Source organism: Camelus bactrianus, chromosome 19 (assembly GCF_048773025.1).
Source record: "Camelus bactrianus isolate YW-2024 breed Bactrian camel chromosome 19, ASM4877302v1, whole genome shotgun sequence".
NCBI lineage: Eukaryota > Metazoa > Chordata > Mammalia > Artiodactyla > Camelidae > Camelus > Camelus bactrianus.
The window spans coordinates 38351249-38366252 of NC_133557.1; the positions used below are offsets into that span (position 1 = coordinate 38351249).

Here is a 15004-nt window from a genome sequence, read left to right on the forward strand (position 1 = left end):
TGAGGCCTGGCCCGTCTCCAGCAGGCACCCTTTCATCATGGCGGCCACCTGCCACGTGGGCCGCTGGGTGCACACGGCTGCTGAGCTCAAAGGCACTGGCTTCAGGCTCTGCACTGACAGCCCTCAGAGCACTCCAAAGGCCCCTCTTCAAAGCCAGCCACCAGTCAGGAACCCATCAAGAGAATGGAAAAGTGCGGGCCCTTGGGGGTAGGCTTTTTCTTTTGCAAGAACTTCTGTTGGTGAAAGAACAACCCTGGAGCATAAATAATGTTCCAAATTTTGAACTGAACCAAAGAGCATAATTCATCTTCTCCCATCTGGGAGCTTAATTTCATCCCCACCAACCTGAGGAGTTCTAGACATTACAGGAAAGAAACAGCTCTTGGTTACCTGTAGGTGGACTTTCCACACTAAGAGTCATATTCCCTTCAGGCCTTCAGCCATGGGGACCGCATTTAGTTCCACGGCCCTTGCGTTCTTTCTTCTCCTCACCAGTGACATTCATTGCGGGGAACGGAGTCGGGGCATACACCTGTGCGGTAGCTGAGAGCTAAGACTCACAGGATTCTGAAAGCTAGAGTTTCCCATCATCACTGAGAGAAGCTCATCATAGGATTTCACTCCTGATTTCATTTGCAAAAGTATAAATGATTAATTAATATTCAATGCAATTTAACAAATGCTTCTGAAATGCCTGCTCAGCACTGTGCTAAATGTTACGGAGGACACAAAGGTTTTAAAGGACGCCTTCCCTACAAAGAGCTTGTCATCTCTTTGTGATCAAGTTCTACATTTTAGAGGAATAAATTAACGAAGGCTTGAACGAATGATTGAGAAAGGGCCAGAATGAATGACAAGGTCAATCATCCACACCTGGGAATGTTTTCAGAGCGCTACATCTTATGAGGCTGATTCCTACAGATTTTGTTTCAGCAGGTCTGGGGTGGGGCCAGAGAAATCTATATTCTCCGTTGATGGGGTTGGGCACCAATTACTCTGAGAGGACCCAGAAGAGGGTCCAGGGTGGATATTGTAACAGTTGCTGTATAAAAACAGTCATACTATCTCAGCGGCACGTAACAATAAGCGTTTACATCACTTACGAGTCTGCAGTTCTGCTGGGAGTTAGATGACCCAGACCGCGTGCAGGTGGGCAGCTCTGCGGATCTTGGCTGGGCTTCCTTGCTTCTGGGCGTTGGCTGGGGTTCAGCCGATCTTGGCGGGGCTCGGCTGGGCATCTCTGCTTCTTGCTGAAATTCCGTAGGTCAGCTTGGGTGGCTGTGCTTCAGGCTTTGGCAGCTGGGGTAGCACTTCTCCCCAAGTCTCTCATCCTCCTCCTGGGTCCAGCGCCCTCGCCCAGGCATGCTCTTCTAACAGTGATGGTAGGAGCGTTGGAGGGCATGCGGGATCCCGCAAGGCCTCTTAAGGCTTCCAAGCTGGCACGCTGACACTTCTGTTCTATTGCTTTAAAAAAGTCACAAGGCCAGACCCAAAGTCAAAGGGTGGGAAACACACTTCACCCTTTAGAAGGGCTTCTGCAAAGCCTCGTCCGCAGCAGAAGCTCGAGTCTCGAGAAGGATGAGGAGTTGGAGTCCATGCAATCTTCTGCACTTGCTGCATTCCAGAATTTGTGGAAAAACTTCAGGAGGAGCACATGAATCTGCACAGACTCTCAGCACAGGCTCTTGGAGCTGCTCAGAGGGTGGCCCACAGTTTCAAAGCTGAATGGTGGAGGCCCGCTTGTGGGGAGTGACCAGCACTCCCTGCATCAGGGCAGAAGCCTGGACCCCCCTTAAGCCTCAGAAGAGGTCATCTCTCTACCCACGAGTATCCTCTGAGTTCAGAGATCTATGGCAGAGGAGAGCAGACCGGACATTCTCTGGGCCCCCTTCGTCCCTCCATCCCTGGCCATGAGCCACGGGTCCCCTCTCTCTCTGTTTCTTCTGTTTCCTTGGAGGCTCTTTTTCAAATCAATCTTTTATTTTTCACATAAATCTTTGAGTTTACTTTGATTACCTCCACCTTTCACCCTCTGCTTTCCTAACCTCTTACACTTAAACTAGAGGTGCCCTTTTTCCTCTTTTAATAATGCCAAGCTCATGGGGAGTGCATGGAGAAATTGCACCACTTTCTGGAGGGACATCCCTGCTTCTCCACTGGGACAGGTTGCTTCCCTGCCCAGCTTTAATCTCAACTCCTTTGACAAGGAGCATCTGTTCTCTGCCAGGTGCTATATACACGCTATCTCAGTGATACCTCCCCACACACCCAATGTTCTTTTTGCCCATTTCATGAACAAGGAGATTAAGTTCAAGGAGGTTTCATAGGTTAAAGGTCGTGCAGCTATGAGCTAGGGAGACGGAGCCACACTCAGGTGTCACTCAGTTTCTGCACCGTCAGGGCCCCGTGAGCGTGCCGGCCGCTTTCGAACTGTCAGCACTGCTCTTCTGCCTGGGCCCCCCTGTCTGCTGACCCTGTCCTGTGTGTGTGACGGCCAGGCCAGAAGAGCCGCCTGGCGCTTGCTGTGATTTCCTCCCAAGTCAACAGCTTGCACTCTGAGGGCCTCCACCTGACTCACACTTGCATGTTTTTGGAGAAGTCTCCTCCTATTCTGCTGGCCTGGAAGGACCCCTGGGCTTGGACCAGTACTGTGAACACGGGCCCACTGGGTGGGGGGCACATAGCACAATGACAACAGCCTCCCTGCCTGCTCACCCCGCACCTGTCAGTCACGTCCCACACCTGTGTCCTGACTGACCTCAGGCTCCTCTGGAGAACGCCTATGTCTAGTTCCTCCCTCTCCTCTGGGGCTGACCCACAGCCGTCCCAGTGCATGGCCATCTGATTGAACTGGAGCAAATGTCTAGACCCTTTACCTGGAGGGGATGGGGTTAAGGAACTCTGATCTGACTTGGTGTATAATAGTGTCTTGGCCAAGACTCATTTCATGTTACTACCACTGGGACGAAGAAAGGAGAATTTATTTATTTGGAATAGTGAGCATCTTACAGTGAGATTGGATCCCTCAGATTAAATTCAATCATAGAACAATCGATGGCCAGAGAACAATCAAAGTGGCCATTGTTATCTTTGCTCTGAACACTCAACAGATTCAGTGTAGATTTGTTGCATTAAATGAACACTAATGAGTTACATTTATATATTGATTTGCCATTTTCAGAGGATTTAAATTCTCAGTTTCAATAGAAAGAACCTGGATGACCAGCCTGCTTTGAGTCTTCTCTTTCAATATACAGAATAAACAAGCTTTGAAGATAATTCTGCTTTGGGAAACATTTTGCTTGGTTTGATCATAAAGAAATTTTTGTCACATTTGTCTAAGAACTTCCGATAGGGTTTTCACTTCTCAGTGAGCACAGTTCTGTTCACTTTAACTTTTAAAAAATTTCCAAGTCATCCTCTCTGTGGCAGGTGTTGCCAAGATCTGGTCCTTACGCCCCTGCTTGTCTTCCCCATGTCCCTGGTGAGCTCCAGCTGCCTCTACCTGAGGCTCCTCTTTGCTGAGGGCTTTCCCCCAGACTGTGGGAAAGTGGGAGGTGCTGGGGTGTTAACATCCCCTGGGACCAGCCCTCCACCAGCTGTACAAGTACCCCAGCTTCCCTGTATCTCATCCTGGGGTAACTCTGATGCACATCTTCTATACCATCGCCCAGACGCCTCAGTGGAATTAAGTTCCAGCCACTCACCATGGCGACTTTCTTGAAATCTACCACTAACTGGCTGCCCTCCCTTCCCTGTCTCCTTCTCCCTTCCTCTAACTTCATTTCCTAACATCACCTCCCCAGTAAACTGCTATCCCTCAAACCCTCGTCTTGGGGTCTGCTTCTGGGGGAACCCATACACGGACCTCCCCAAAGGACATTTCAGTAGAAGGGCACCGGGCTAGCTCATCACATCCAAGCTATTAAGTCACCTAACAAGGTGGGAAGCTGCCTGTCAATCCTTTCCTCAAACAATTTTCGAGTTTATCACCATCCACTGATTTCATTGCCCTTCTGGGCAGGTCTACTCCACTTGCCACCCTCATTCTATTAATTATAGTGTAAAATATTTTAACTAAAAATAAAGAAGACACATTTGGTTAGAAGCTTCAGAGTTGTCACCCTCAACTCTACATGGAATGAGGGAGACACTGTGACTGGTGAAAACTAGCTGGTTTAGGTCCTCTGCTGAGGAATTAAGGTCGAGATATTTGGATGTTCAGATTTGTCACCTATACAGAAACACAGGACATTTCCACAACTATATATAATTAGATAGGATCTCTTTATAAGGTTCCAAGGGTTTTGATAAATGCTGAAGCCTGGGACCTTCCTCTGCATGGAAGTTTATGAAAAAGTGCAGTTTTGTACAGAACACACATTTTCTGTTCAGTTCTTTAATGTCACCTAGTTTAAGTCATCTCCTCAACATTCCCACCAAATGGCCACCAACTCCTCATAAATATTTTCAGAGAAGGAGAGCTTATTATTTCCTGAGAAAGCTAATTCTTTTTACTTATTCCTCAATAATTAGACAGTTCTTCCTTTAACTGAACTAAAATCTTTCTCCTGCAGTTGTCACCCATTGGTGGGAATCTTCCTGGTTGAAATTTTTATTGAACAAGTTGAATCCCTCATCCATCATAGAGAACATGAAATATTTGAAAACAGATTTAATGTGCTTCTTAAGTTATGTTTCCCCCAGTTCTTTCTGCTCTCCTTAGCAGGTTGTGGTTGGAGTCCTTCCACCACCCTGGTCACTGTGTCACTCTCCCTCTGAGAGTGAGACACTCATTGGAAGCAACCAAGTTGCCCGACAATTGGGGATTGGAAAGTTTAAATAAATTACAGCATAAGGCAATGCTATATAGCCCTTATAATCATTATTTGAAGGTTATTTAATATCATAAAAATGTTTATGACATATTATGTGGAAGAGGGGATACTGTGTATGCAATGAGAGCCCAATTTTATTAAAAATACACACATAGAAATAAAGTTCAATATATGTCAAAATACAAAGAATGGTGATATGGCTAGTTTTTAATCTGTTTTATGCTTTTCCACATTTTCTATAGAGAACATGTATTTATTTTTTAATTAGAAAAAATGTTTTTTTGGAAGGAAACAACGGGGAAAAAAGGGAAAAAAGAACACGACACTCAAAGAACTCATAGAGTCTTCAGGTATGTTCTGATACATGCAGATTTGAAGGGAGCTGCTAATCTACAGACCCATCCAGTAAATAGAAACTGAGCACATCTCTGCTTTGTCTCCTGCGTCCCAGTCCACCAAACACATGGAAAATCTCCACTCTCTTTTTGCAGTGTGAACACTCATCGTTTCTGGGAAGAATGGCCCAGAATGTTGATCCCCAAACACTTCTGCTTGTTAACCTCTATTTAAGTCCATATTCTCTTAAACAGGAGTCTTTTCAGCAAAATTAAAATAACATTAAAAATACTTACATCTGGAAGTTACAGGAGAAATACAGCTTAGTAAGAATTTGGGTAATTTTAAGTGACTGCACCCATGTTTGAAGAGTATACTCCCTGGGGTTAAAATTAAGCAATCACTTATGTCTACAGGGTTTGCAGATTTTATCAGGAAGTCAGCAAGTGACTTGCTGGGTCGAAAGTCAGAACACGTGGTTCTTGCCCAGCAGCTTTGACTGTGATTCCTTGTTAATATTTCTCATTTGTCAGGGGATACTAAGCACTGCACTCAGGGTCGTGGTCGGGGGGCGTCGGTGCTCATATGCACAAAGTAAAGCTCGTGTGCATATGCAGTGCTCATACGCACAGACATGAAGCTACAGATGCAGGGTGAGTTGCTGCCCTTTTTGGCTTCTGGCCATTGGTTTTGTCCAGCAAGAACCCAAAAGGCTCATTTCCCCGCTCCATTCAATATCCTTAGCTGGAGTTGATTTTAAAACTTGCAAAAGCTCTCTCTCCCTGACCCCTGCATCTTTTTTCTCGGCACTTTGTTCTTTCAGGCCTCAAGTTTCCTTCTTTTCTCCTTGTGAAGCCGTTTACCATTGGCTGCCACCAGGCCCCACCCCTTGTCCGTCTGTCTGTCTGTCTGTCTTTGGCCTGAGCTGTGACTCTGATAAGACGGGCAGTCTGGGGTGTGTGCGTGTGCAGGCACGCCCGTGTGCATGGCCTATGTGCATCCAAGCACATGTGTGCATGTGTGTTCCCACTAAGGGGCACAAGAACACTTAAGACACATGTGTGTGCCCCCACAGCACAGCTCGTACTTACATAGTTGGAGGCCAGGTCTGGGTGGAGATAGTCAATCCCTGTGAAAAGACAACAGCACAGGAATGAACGGTTAATCCCTGCCACTGTGTCCCCAGGAAAGCTGCTCAAAAAGGCGCCCTCCTTATGAGAGGAGGTGAGCGTCTGTCCGCAGCCTGGTGTTTGCATCCCCAGGGGAGGATGCTGCGCTGCCCTGCCCATGTGGAAAGCCAGCTGCCACCAGAGGCAGCAGAGGAGTAAAGCCAATTAGAGTTTGGGGCCCCAGGATGACACTTCTGACATAGACGCCAGGTTAGTGGCCCCAAGACGGCCAGCGCATCAGAGCAGTGATCTAAAGAGATTTGTGGAAATCCTGACATTTCTAAAGCATCAACTGGCATTTCTTCTGAAATGAAACCAGCCCTGGGGAGGAAAAGCGATTATTATTTAACAAGGCCCAGACAGCAGTGGATTAGGGGAGCGTTCCCTGGCATGGAACTAACAAGAGGAACACGGCTCGGCGAGAAGAGCCATTAGGCAAAGGGCAGATGGTTTCCCTCGAGGTGTTCCGGTGCGGGCTGATGCTCGTCCCTGAAGAAGCCTTTCCAGGGAACCAGAGCCCGAGAGCTTCCCAGCAGGAGCCCCGCGCTTTCTGGCTGTGGCCTGTCTTGTTGCCCAAGCATCGTTGCAACAGAATTATGGTCCACGAGCACCGCTGGGTTCCATCAGCACGTGGACCTCAGAAAGCACTGGATGGAACTTCAAAAAGCAAGTTGAAAAGCTCTCATCCAGGTCTGCAGAGCCATCTAATCGCGGCCGCAGTGACATCAGAGCATCCAGCCCTCTGAAAAATCAGCTGCATTCCTGCCCTTCTTAGTGTAATGGTTATGCGTGTACGTTTTGGAGTCAAAGATCTGACTGCCAACTGGCTGTTCGACTTCAGGCATGGTGCTTGGCCTCTTTGTGTTTTCTTTCTTCTCAAACTGGTGAGGGCAGGAACAGCGTGGTCTGCTTATTCTGGTGGCATTAATGATTCTATTGAGTTGTAATATTTAAAAGCCAGAAGGGTCATTAAGTCCTTCTTAGGTGTCATCTTCACTGTGTGCACACTAAGGCCAGACCACATTAGGGCTTTGTCTTGCAAAAAAGAACTTGTTTCAGGATGTATATTTCTAGAAAGAAATTTTCTTTTTTGTTTCTGGTTACAGACGTAATTTCTGACCTAGGAGTCACCATTTTGCTAATATTTTGGCATCCGAAGCAACTGCTGTCATCAGGCCACTTTCTATGGCTTGGGAGAGTATAGCCAGTCACCTCCCACCCACTACCCTCCTCCTTCCCCTCCCACCTCCTTCCTAGAACTGCAGGAGGACAGGGGTCAGGAGACTTAAAGGCTAATATTTTTAAAGTTGCAGACCCTTATTCTGGGCCCTTGATTCAGAGATGGTCAATGTAGGCTGTGAGGTGGAGCTGGGATGAGCACAGGCCATGAGACCAACAGATCTAGTTCCGTTCCGGGCTCAGACACTATAATATTTGTGTGGCTTTGGCCAAGTGACATAATTCTCTGAGCCTCAACTTCCTCATCTTTGAAATGGGAATATTATGTACCTCGCAAAGCAGTTTTCAAGGTTGGAGCCAATTCACTGAAATGTTTCCCTTGTAGTAAATAAGTGACATTTCTTATCATCATTAGTACCATCATCCACCACATCACTGGACTTACGTGGGTAGCTCAGAAGAGCAGAAGCATTTGAAAAATCGACTTGGTTTTAGAATGTTGTGTTGAAATTGACTTGTATATATTTGTTGAAGTTGGTTAAATTTTGTGAACTCATTGTTAGGCAAAACATTTTGTAACATATAGGTAAGTTTAAAAGAAAAGACATGTGCACACACGGAATACATTTTTTTCTAACAGGGAGTCAATCTTTGAAACATGGCTTCGTGTTCTGATAGTGCAAGTGATTCAGGAGAGGAATTTTCTAAGAGATAGAAAAGGCTCTTCTCTGTGAAGGGAAAAATATTGAAGCAAAGAGATAATCGGAGACCAGAAGGAAATTAGAATTAAAACAAGATAAATTCAGCCTAATTAAAATAAAGGATCTTTAATTAGATTAAGGGGAAGACTGTTAGAATAGACAGACTTTGGTCTGAGGAAGGAAAGATCATTGCTAGGTAGACTAAGATGACAGATATGATTCAGAAAAAAAATAATAATGAACTAAAGCATGAATATAATAACCTGGTAATTAAATAGTGTTTCAATATTTTTGTATATTTGATTATATTTTGAGGCAGAATGTACTGAATGTCTTCTTAATCAGCTTATTTATCTTTTAATTCTTGTATCGCTAATGTACTCATTCTTATTTTCACTCATTGGTTTATTTTCAGCAATGCATGCCAGGTGCTGTGTAGGTCCTGGAAAAATAGACAGTTTAGACACAGAACATGAGCTGTACCACCAGCTAAGGCTCACCATCTTCAGGGGGCACTGACTCATTACCAGCCCATCATAGTGCAATGTGGTGCCCCAATGACAAATTCTTGGTTATATTTTTGTCACAAACCATTAGTGTCCTGTCATTGGTTTGAAAGTCTAATCTACAATAGTTCAAATTCTCAGGGATCTCTGGCAGTTCTGGAGACCTCAAAGAATTAGCAAGGGGCTCCATGTCTGTATTCCTAGTCACAGTGTTGAGTCTGAGATGTGTAACATCTCTGGACCCTGGTCCTAAGCCCAGTTCCTTCCATTGTCCCAAGAGAGCTCGCCCTTGCACCTCCCTCTACTGACATAGGTCGATGGGGAGTAGCCTCAACAGATGGATTGTATTTTTGAAAGATGGTGGATCAGTATTTCCCATCCCATATGGTCGTCTACAATGTGACAATGTGACAATGTGAGTCTCCCATTGGTGGTCCATCTGTTCTCTCCGCTTTCATGTGAGTGGGCTGGGGCTGCGTCTGCCAACAAGACAGTAAAGGAACATCAGAGATGCCCTGTCACACGGGGAAAGGCTGTGCGTCTGGGCCGGCCCTTGTGTGGGAGGCTGCTCTTCGCCCAGCTGTGCCGTTCAGCAGTGAGCTTGGAGGACGGCTTAGCGGCCCTTCTTCCCTTCAGTTATCATACTGAGTAAGTATGTGTTGATTTCAAGATAGCCACGGATCCTTCGTTTCTCTCCGCACCAGGATGCAGGACCTACCTCTCCTCTCCTGGAGTCTGGTTCTGAGACTGTTTACCCAGTAGAAGTGGCAAAGCAATGCTTGCCCATTCCGAGTCCAGCCTTTAAGAGGACTGGCAGTTTCTGCTTCTTGTCTCTTCGGATGCCTACGAGCGTCCTTGGGAGCCCCGAGCCATCTGTAGGAAATCCAGCCGCTTTGCTGGGGAGACCGTGTGGAGAGGAGGAGCCCTGGGACTCCTGGAGTGAGAGGGAGGCTGAGCCACTCCAGCACACAATCGAGACTCCAGATAACACCAGACCAGCTGCCTTCTGACCCCAACTGCATGCTGCATGAGAGACTCCAGAGAGACCACCAGCAGAATTGTCCAGCTGAGCCTGTCAACCCACAGAATTGTGAGAGACAGCACCATGGTGGTTATTTTAAGCTGCTCAGTTTTGGGGTGGTTTGTTCTGCAGTTAATGACCAGAACAATGGAGAAGATAGGAGCTTTAATTGAGGGGCAGAGAGTTCACTTGTTCTGGATCCCGAAGGCCACAAACCAGCAGAAGTAACGCCAAGTGGGAAATTCTCCTGAGCCTTTGTAAGGGGCTTGGCCTCTCAGGCCAGGAAGTGTGGGACAGGGTCAGGCGTCGTCTTCTCCTTGGCTCTCTGTTGTCTTTTTGGGAAGGAGATAACCGTGTTTATTTATTTATTCATTTTTTTAATGGAAATACTGGGGATTGAAACCAGAACCTCATGCATGCTAGGCATGTGCTGTACCACTGAGCAATACCCTCCCCGACTACCCTTTCTTGGCTCTCTTTGGAAGGGACGATGAGGAGTCAGTCAAGGTGGGCTGTGATTAAAAAATCCTGAAATGGGCATCCCAGGGGGCTGTGGGAGGTTTTATACGAGCAACGCGCCTATCTGTGGCACTGGCGTGCCAATTTTAGCCTGCTTCTCTGATTCCCCAGATGCTATGTGATGAAACAGTGATTAGAACAGATCTTCGGCACAGTTCCCCCAAAGCTCTATGCGTCTTTCTTCCGGGTGAGCTGGCCTCAGCCTCCGTGGCTTTTAAGCCAAAGCGTCAGGAAGGAAGAAACGGGAATGCTCCTGACATTGGCACACACACAACCCAATGTGTGAGGACCCCTTCCTTCTTGTGAAAGCCCTCGACCACTGGAGACAGCTTTTACATCCACTTCAAAACATCCCACACGCTGCCTAAGCACGCTGCCTTTCCTTGTTTTCTCATCAATTCTGCTTCAAAGGCTTGCTTTAGGGAACATAGTGTTCTTTGAGGATCTTGAGGAGGGAAAGGCTTCATTGTTTCATCTCTGTATAGACTTTATATGTAATTGGACCAATACTGCACAGTGGAGACTTTGCAGAGGACCCAGACACTAACGACGGATGAGACTACATCCCCAGCGAGGTGACTGCAGGGCAGATTCTCCAGGATCTTGGCAGAGCCAAAGGCATGCGTAGTTAGAAAAACAGCAGTTCCTCAAACACATTGGTTTTCATATCACAAACTAAAAAATAAATCTCTGCTAAATCTTTGTCGGGAAGGAATGTGTGATAGAATAACATTATAGGGGCGTGTATGATAAATGTTATCAGTCCTGCTTTACAACTACTCATTCTGAAAGAAGCAATGAAATCAAAATTCTCCCAACCCCGATCCTGTTACTGAAAAGCTATTTCATGGATCTAGAGCCACACTGTCTAATGGAACTTTCTGTGATGTCAGAAACGGAGTGGAATTAAATTGCCGCCAGCCCCGTGTGGTTAGTGAGACCTTGAAATGAAGCCCATGTGATTGAGAAATTGACTTGTTAATTGTAATTAGCTTTCACTAATTAAATCTTAAATGTCAATAGCCATGTATGGCTAGTGGCCACTACATTGGACAGTGTGGATCTAGAGAAATAGATGGTAAATATAAACAGGTTTAGAAGGTGTCTTAGGGTTATGTATAAGCAGTGGCCCAACAAGAAATTACATTTCAATGATGGTCAACTTTCTTTTGTTCATTTAAAAAAATTTTAAACTTATCAATTCAGTAAATATTTGTGGAGGGCATCCTCAAACTTGAGGACCACTGATTTGGAGGAATATAGGGATGCTGCTACCATACAGATGGTAGCCCTCCAGCATCTGGCCATTCTGCCTCTGATTAGCATCTCCAAAACAATGAATCTTCTATGTTCCAAAGGTACACAAGGACTCAATGTTCCAGATGATGTAAGGGCCTTGAGATACTCACCATCGTCCATAATTCCAATGGTGACACCTTTCCCTGTGTAGCCCAGCTCCCAGGCTTCTGCCACATTCAAGTCAAGGCCAGGAGTACCGTCAGCTTGCCCGGTATTGATCTGATTCAGGAATTCCAAAGCAGAGAATCTTATTAGTTTGGTGTATGCAGTAAAGCAACTGTGTAAATGTTTGCTTGACGTACTCTGCAGCCACCCAGCATTCGAGGGCCAGCTCAAAGACTACATGTTCCATGAGACAGTGCTTTTGGCATCTGCCTCTCCATTTTTTGATAGACAAATTGATGTTTTCTGTTTTACAGAAATATGTACAGTTTCAACCTCCCCATCTCTTATGATGCTAGATCACTAGCTTTAAACTCCCCAGTTTAGAATTAAGTACTCACTCTTGTAGCTCTTTATTTATACCTCACTTTTAGAATTTAGTGCATATTGTCTTAGCTTATTCTTATTTGAATGTAATTTCTTCACTAGATAACAAGATCCTTTGCAAGACGAAGCATGTCCTATTTACCTTTCATTTCAGTACCACCACACCAAATCTTGCTTAAAAATATTTGTTAAACTGATTTAAAGATGGCTGGCCCACCGTTAGTGCATGTTCTAATGCAAGAAATTTAAAAAAAAAAAAAAAACTTCCCCCCAAGAAAATCAAAAAAGAAAGGAAAACAAAGAAAAATTCCGTGCAAATATGTTTACAACTTTCTCATTTTTGACCTGTGCAGACTTTCTCAAAGATAAATCATAAAAAAAAAAAAAAAAAGATGTGGGAGCTTGTACTGGATAGATGCCCATAGAGGTGAGTCGTCTATTATGGTGCTGCTAGAACCGTGTGTGAATGTCATTAGTGCTCTTTATAAAAATGACTGCTCTTCTTGTAGGCACACGTGAAGATCACACCTCTCCACCTCCTTGAAAGTTAGAACCACGTGACTTGTTTTGGCCAATGGAATGTGAGCTCACATGTGTGATTTGCATTTTCCCCTCATGGAGGTGCTCATGAGAGCAGGGCCTGGGATGGAGCTGAGATGGAGCTTGGGTCTCTGGTGGCTTATGTAGTGTGGGATGTATGATATGAGTGAGAAACAAGCTTTGATTTTGTTAATCCACTGTGATTTGGGGAGTGTTTGTTATTGCAAGAAACCTAGCCGATCCCGACTCACAGACATATGCTCATTCAGTTACCCAGATTGGATCTGGAGAATTCCATGCCCCAAAGCATAAAGTGCAGTCAAGCTCTGAAGCCCCAAGAAGGCAGCCGTGATGCTTTCTTACAATGCAGCAGCCCATGGGGCTGTAATTTAATTCTCTCTCTTGCTCATCACCTTTTAATCTTAAATAAAGTAAAGCTTCACTCCCATTTATAATTAGTCACTCCTTCTCCCTCCATATGCCCTGCAGTTTGAGTTGGTTTGGAGGCATTGAATGTCTTTAAAACAGAATCCAACACCCAAATGGAACATGAAGGACTATTGGTGAGTCAGCAAATATTCACTTCACCAGATAGACTGGGTCTCCATGCCTTGAATCCTGCATCAGTTAAGTGCCATGGAATTGATTTCCTGCCATTGTTAGGAAGCACTCAATGGATATTACTTTCGTTACTTTAGTCTCTGAGCTCTCTTGCTTGCCCATTGTGAAGTCACCTGATTCTTTCTTTTTTGCCTGTGGTTTCACTGTGTCTTCCCATTATTCTGCCTGTTGAGACCCCTAGGCTATTCCTCCCAGAACTTTAACTTGACTTACATATTTTTGCAAGTCTTCACTCACACACTGGTCTGGGAGAATCTGACCAGCTCTTGGTAGTTGCTTTGGCCCTGGGAGGTCATGGCTGTTTAGCAGTTCCAGAAAATAAGCAGATTAGAGAACAAGATGCATGGAGGGTGATGGAAAATCAATACCTATCGGAGGGGACAGAGAGGTTCTCTGAGTTGGGGGCTGGCTAACATCCCACAGAATAATGAGAAAATAGAAATGCATCTTTTATCTGAAGTCCCAAGATGAGAAACATCAGGAATAATACCAAGATGCTTACCAGATACCATTGCTTTGTAAACAGAGGGTCATTCATGTTGATGTCGATCTCATTGATGTCTCTATACCCTCGCTTTTTCCGGTAGAATCCTTCCTGCTGCAAGGCCATCTTCACCTGGAAAGACAATGCTGGCATATTACCTGAATATCAATTGAGCTCCCATCTTCTGGAATTCATTTCCATGAATTCAAATTCCATTTGTATATAAGGTGTATTTTTCTCAGCGGAAGCCAAGTTTATCTCATGCACATTCTTACTTTATGATTATGTTCCAGGATCATTTACTTCTGCTTTCACTGAACAAAGAGACCTTGAAACTCAAGGCAAGTCTCTTGAAAATAAATGGAGAAAAGTGTTCTCAAGGGAGACAAGATAGTAGGGGGCATTAAGTGAAATAAAACAATGAAACACTTCTGTTAAGGAAGGGAGAGTGATGTGGACTCAGGAGGAGAGTGGAAATGACATAGACTGTTTTTCTAGAGTGCATCCCAGAATGCACATCCACATTGAGAGTCCTGTGCTATCACATTTGAGAATCAGCCAAAAAAACCAAATACACACACACACACACCAAAACAAACAAACAAACAAACAAACAAAAAACAAAGAAAACCTGCCTGGCAAGCCAGAAAGTCCACAGCAAAGCTCTAGGAGGTAAGTGAGGGACCTTCAGAGATAAACTGATGCTATCCTTGCAATGATGACACTACATTTTGGACAGTCAGGCACAACCCCAAGTCCTTGGATGGAAATGAAACTTAGGAGCTGAATTAGTTCAAGGAGGCTCCTGGCAACAGCTGGGCTCTGCCCCAAACAGGCCCCATGACAGTGCACTCGTTGGAAACCTCTTCTGCACAGTTTCCTGGCAGTGCAAGGACAAGAAGAGTCATCTCAGACTCCGTCTTTTCCACTAACGTGGAGGAATGGCTACGACAATGCCACTCCAAACTCAATTAGAACAAGTGCATTCTAATGAAAAGACTGTTTAAATTCGTTTTCATAAAATTAATTTTTAATTCCACAAATTAGGTTTTAATGGAAACCAGTGATACTCTGGAAAGCTGTGCTCCCTGGATGGCGTCCCTCCATGCAAACTCAGAAGCCCCAAGTGTGACTGGGGGTTCTGAGGTTTTGCGTTTTGTGGTACTAAAAACCAGGAATTCTAAGACTGCAGAGGGTTTTCTGAATCACACCTGAAGATCACAGTTACAATTCCATGAGAGCTGAACAGCTTTAAAACATATATTGTTACTTGTTACACACAAAAATCTAGAGAACAGTGTT

General features: G+C 45.1%; 1 protein-coding gene across 1 annotated transcript in view; it reads right to left on the reverse strand.

The window, feature by feature from the left end:
* Positions 1 to 15004, reverse strand: part of PCSK2 (proprotein convertase subtilisin/kexin type 2) — a 220561-nt gene that overhangs the window by 98860 nt on the left and 106697 nt on the right. The window contains exons 3-5 of the mRNA XM_010972898.3: positions 13721 to 13834; positions 11679 to 11787; positions 6266 to 6303 (exon numbers count right to left, since the gene is read on the reverse strand). Coding sequence (XP_010971200.2) covers positions 6266 to 6303; positions 11679 to 11787; positions 13721 to 13834 — 261 coding nt within the window. The remainder of the gene's footprint in view (positions 1 to 6265; positions 6304 to 11678; positions 11788 to 13720; positions 13835 to 15004) is intronic.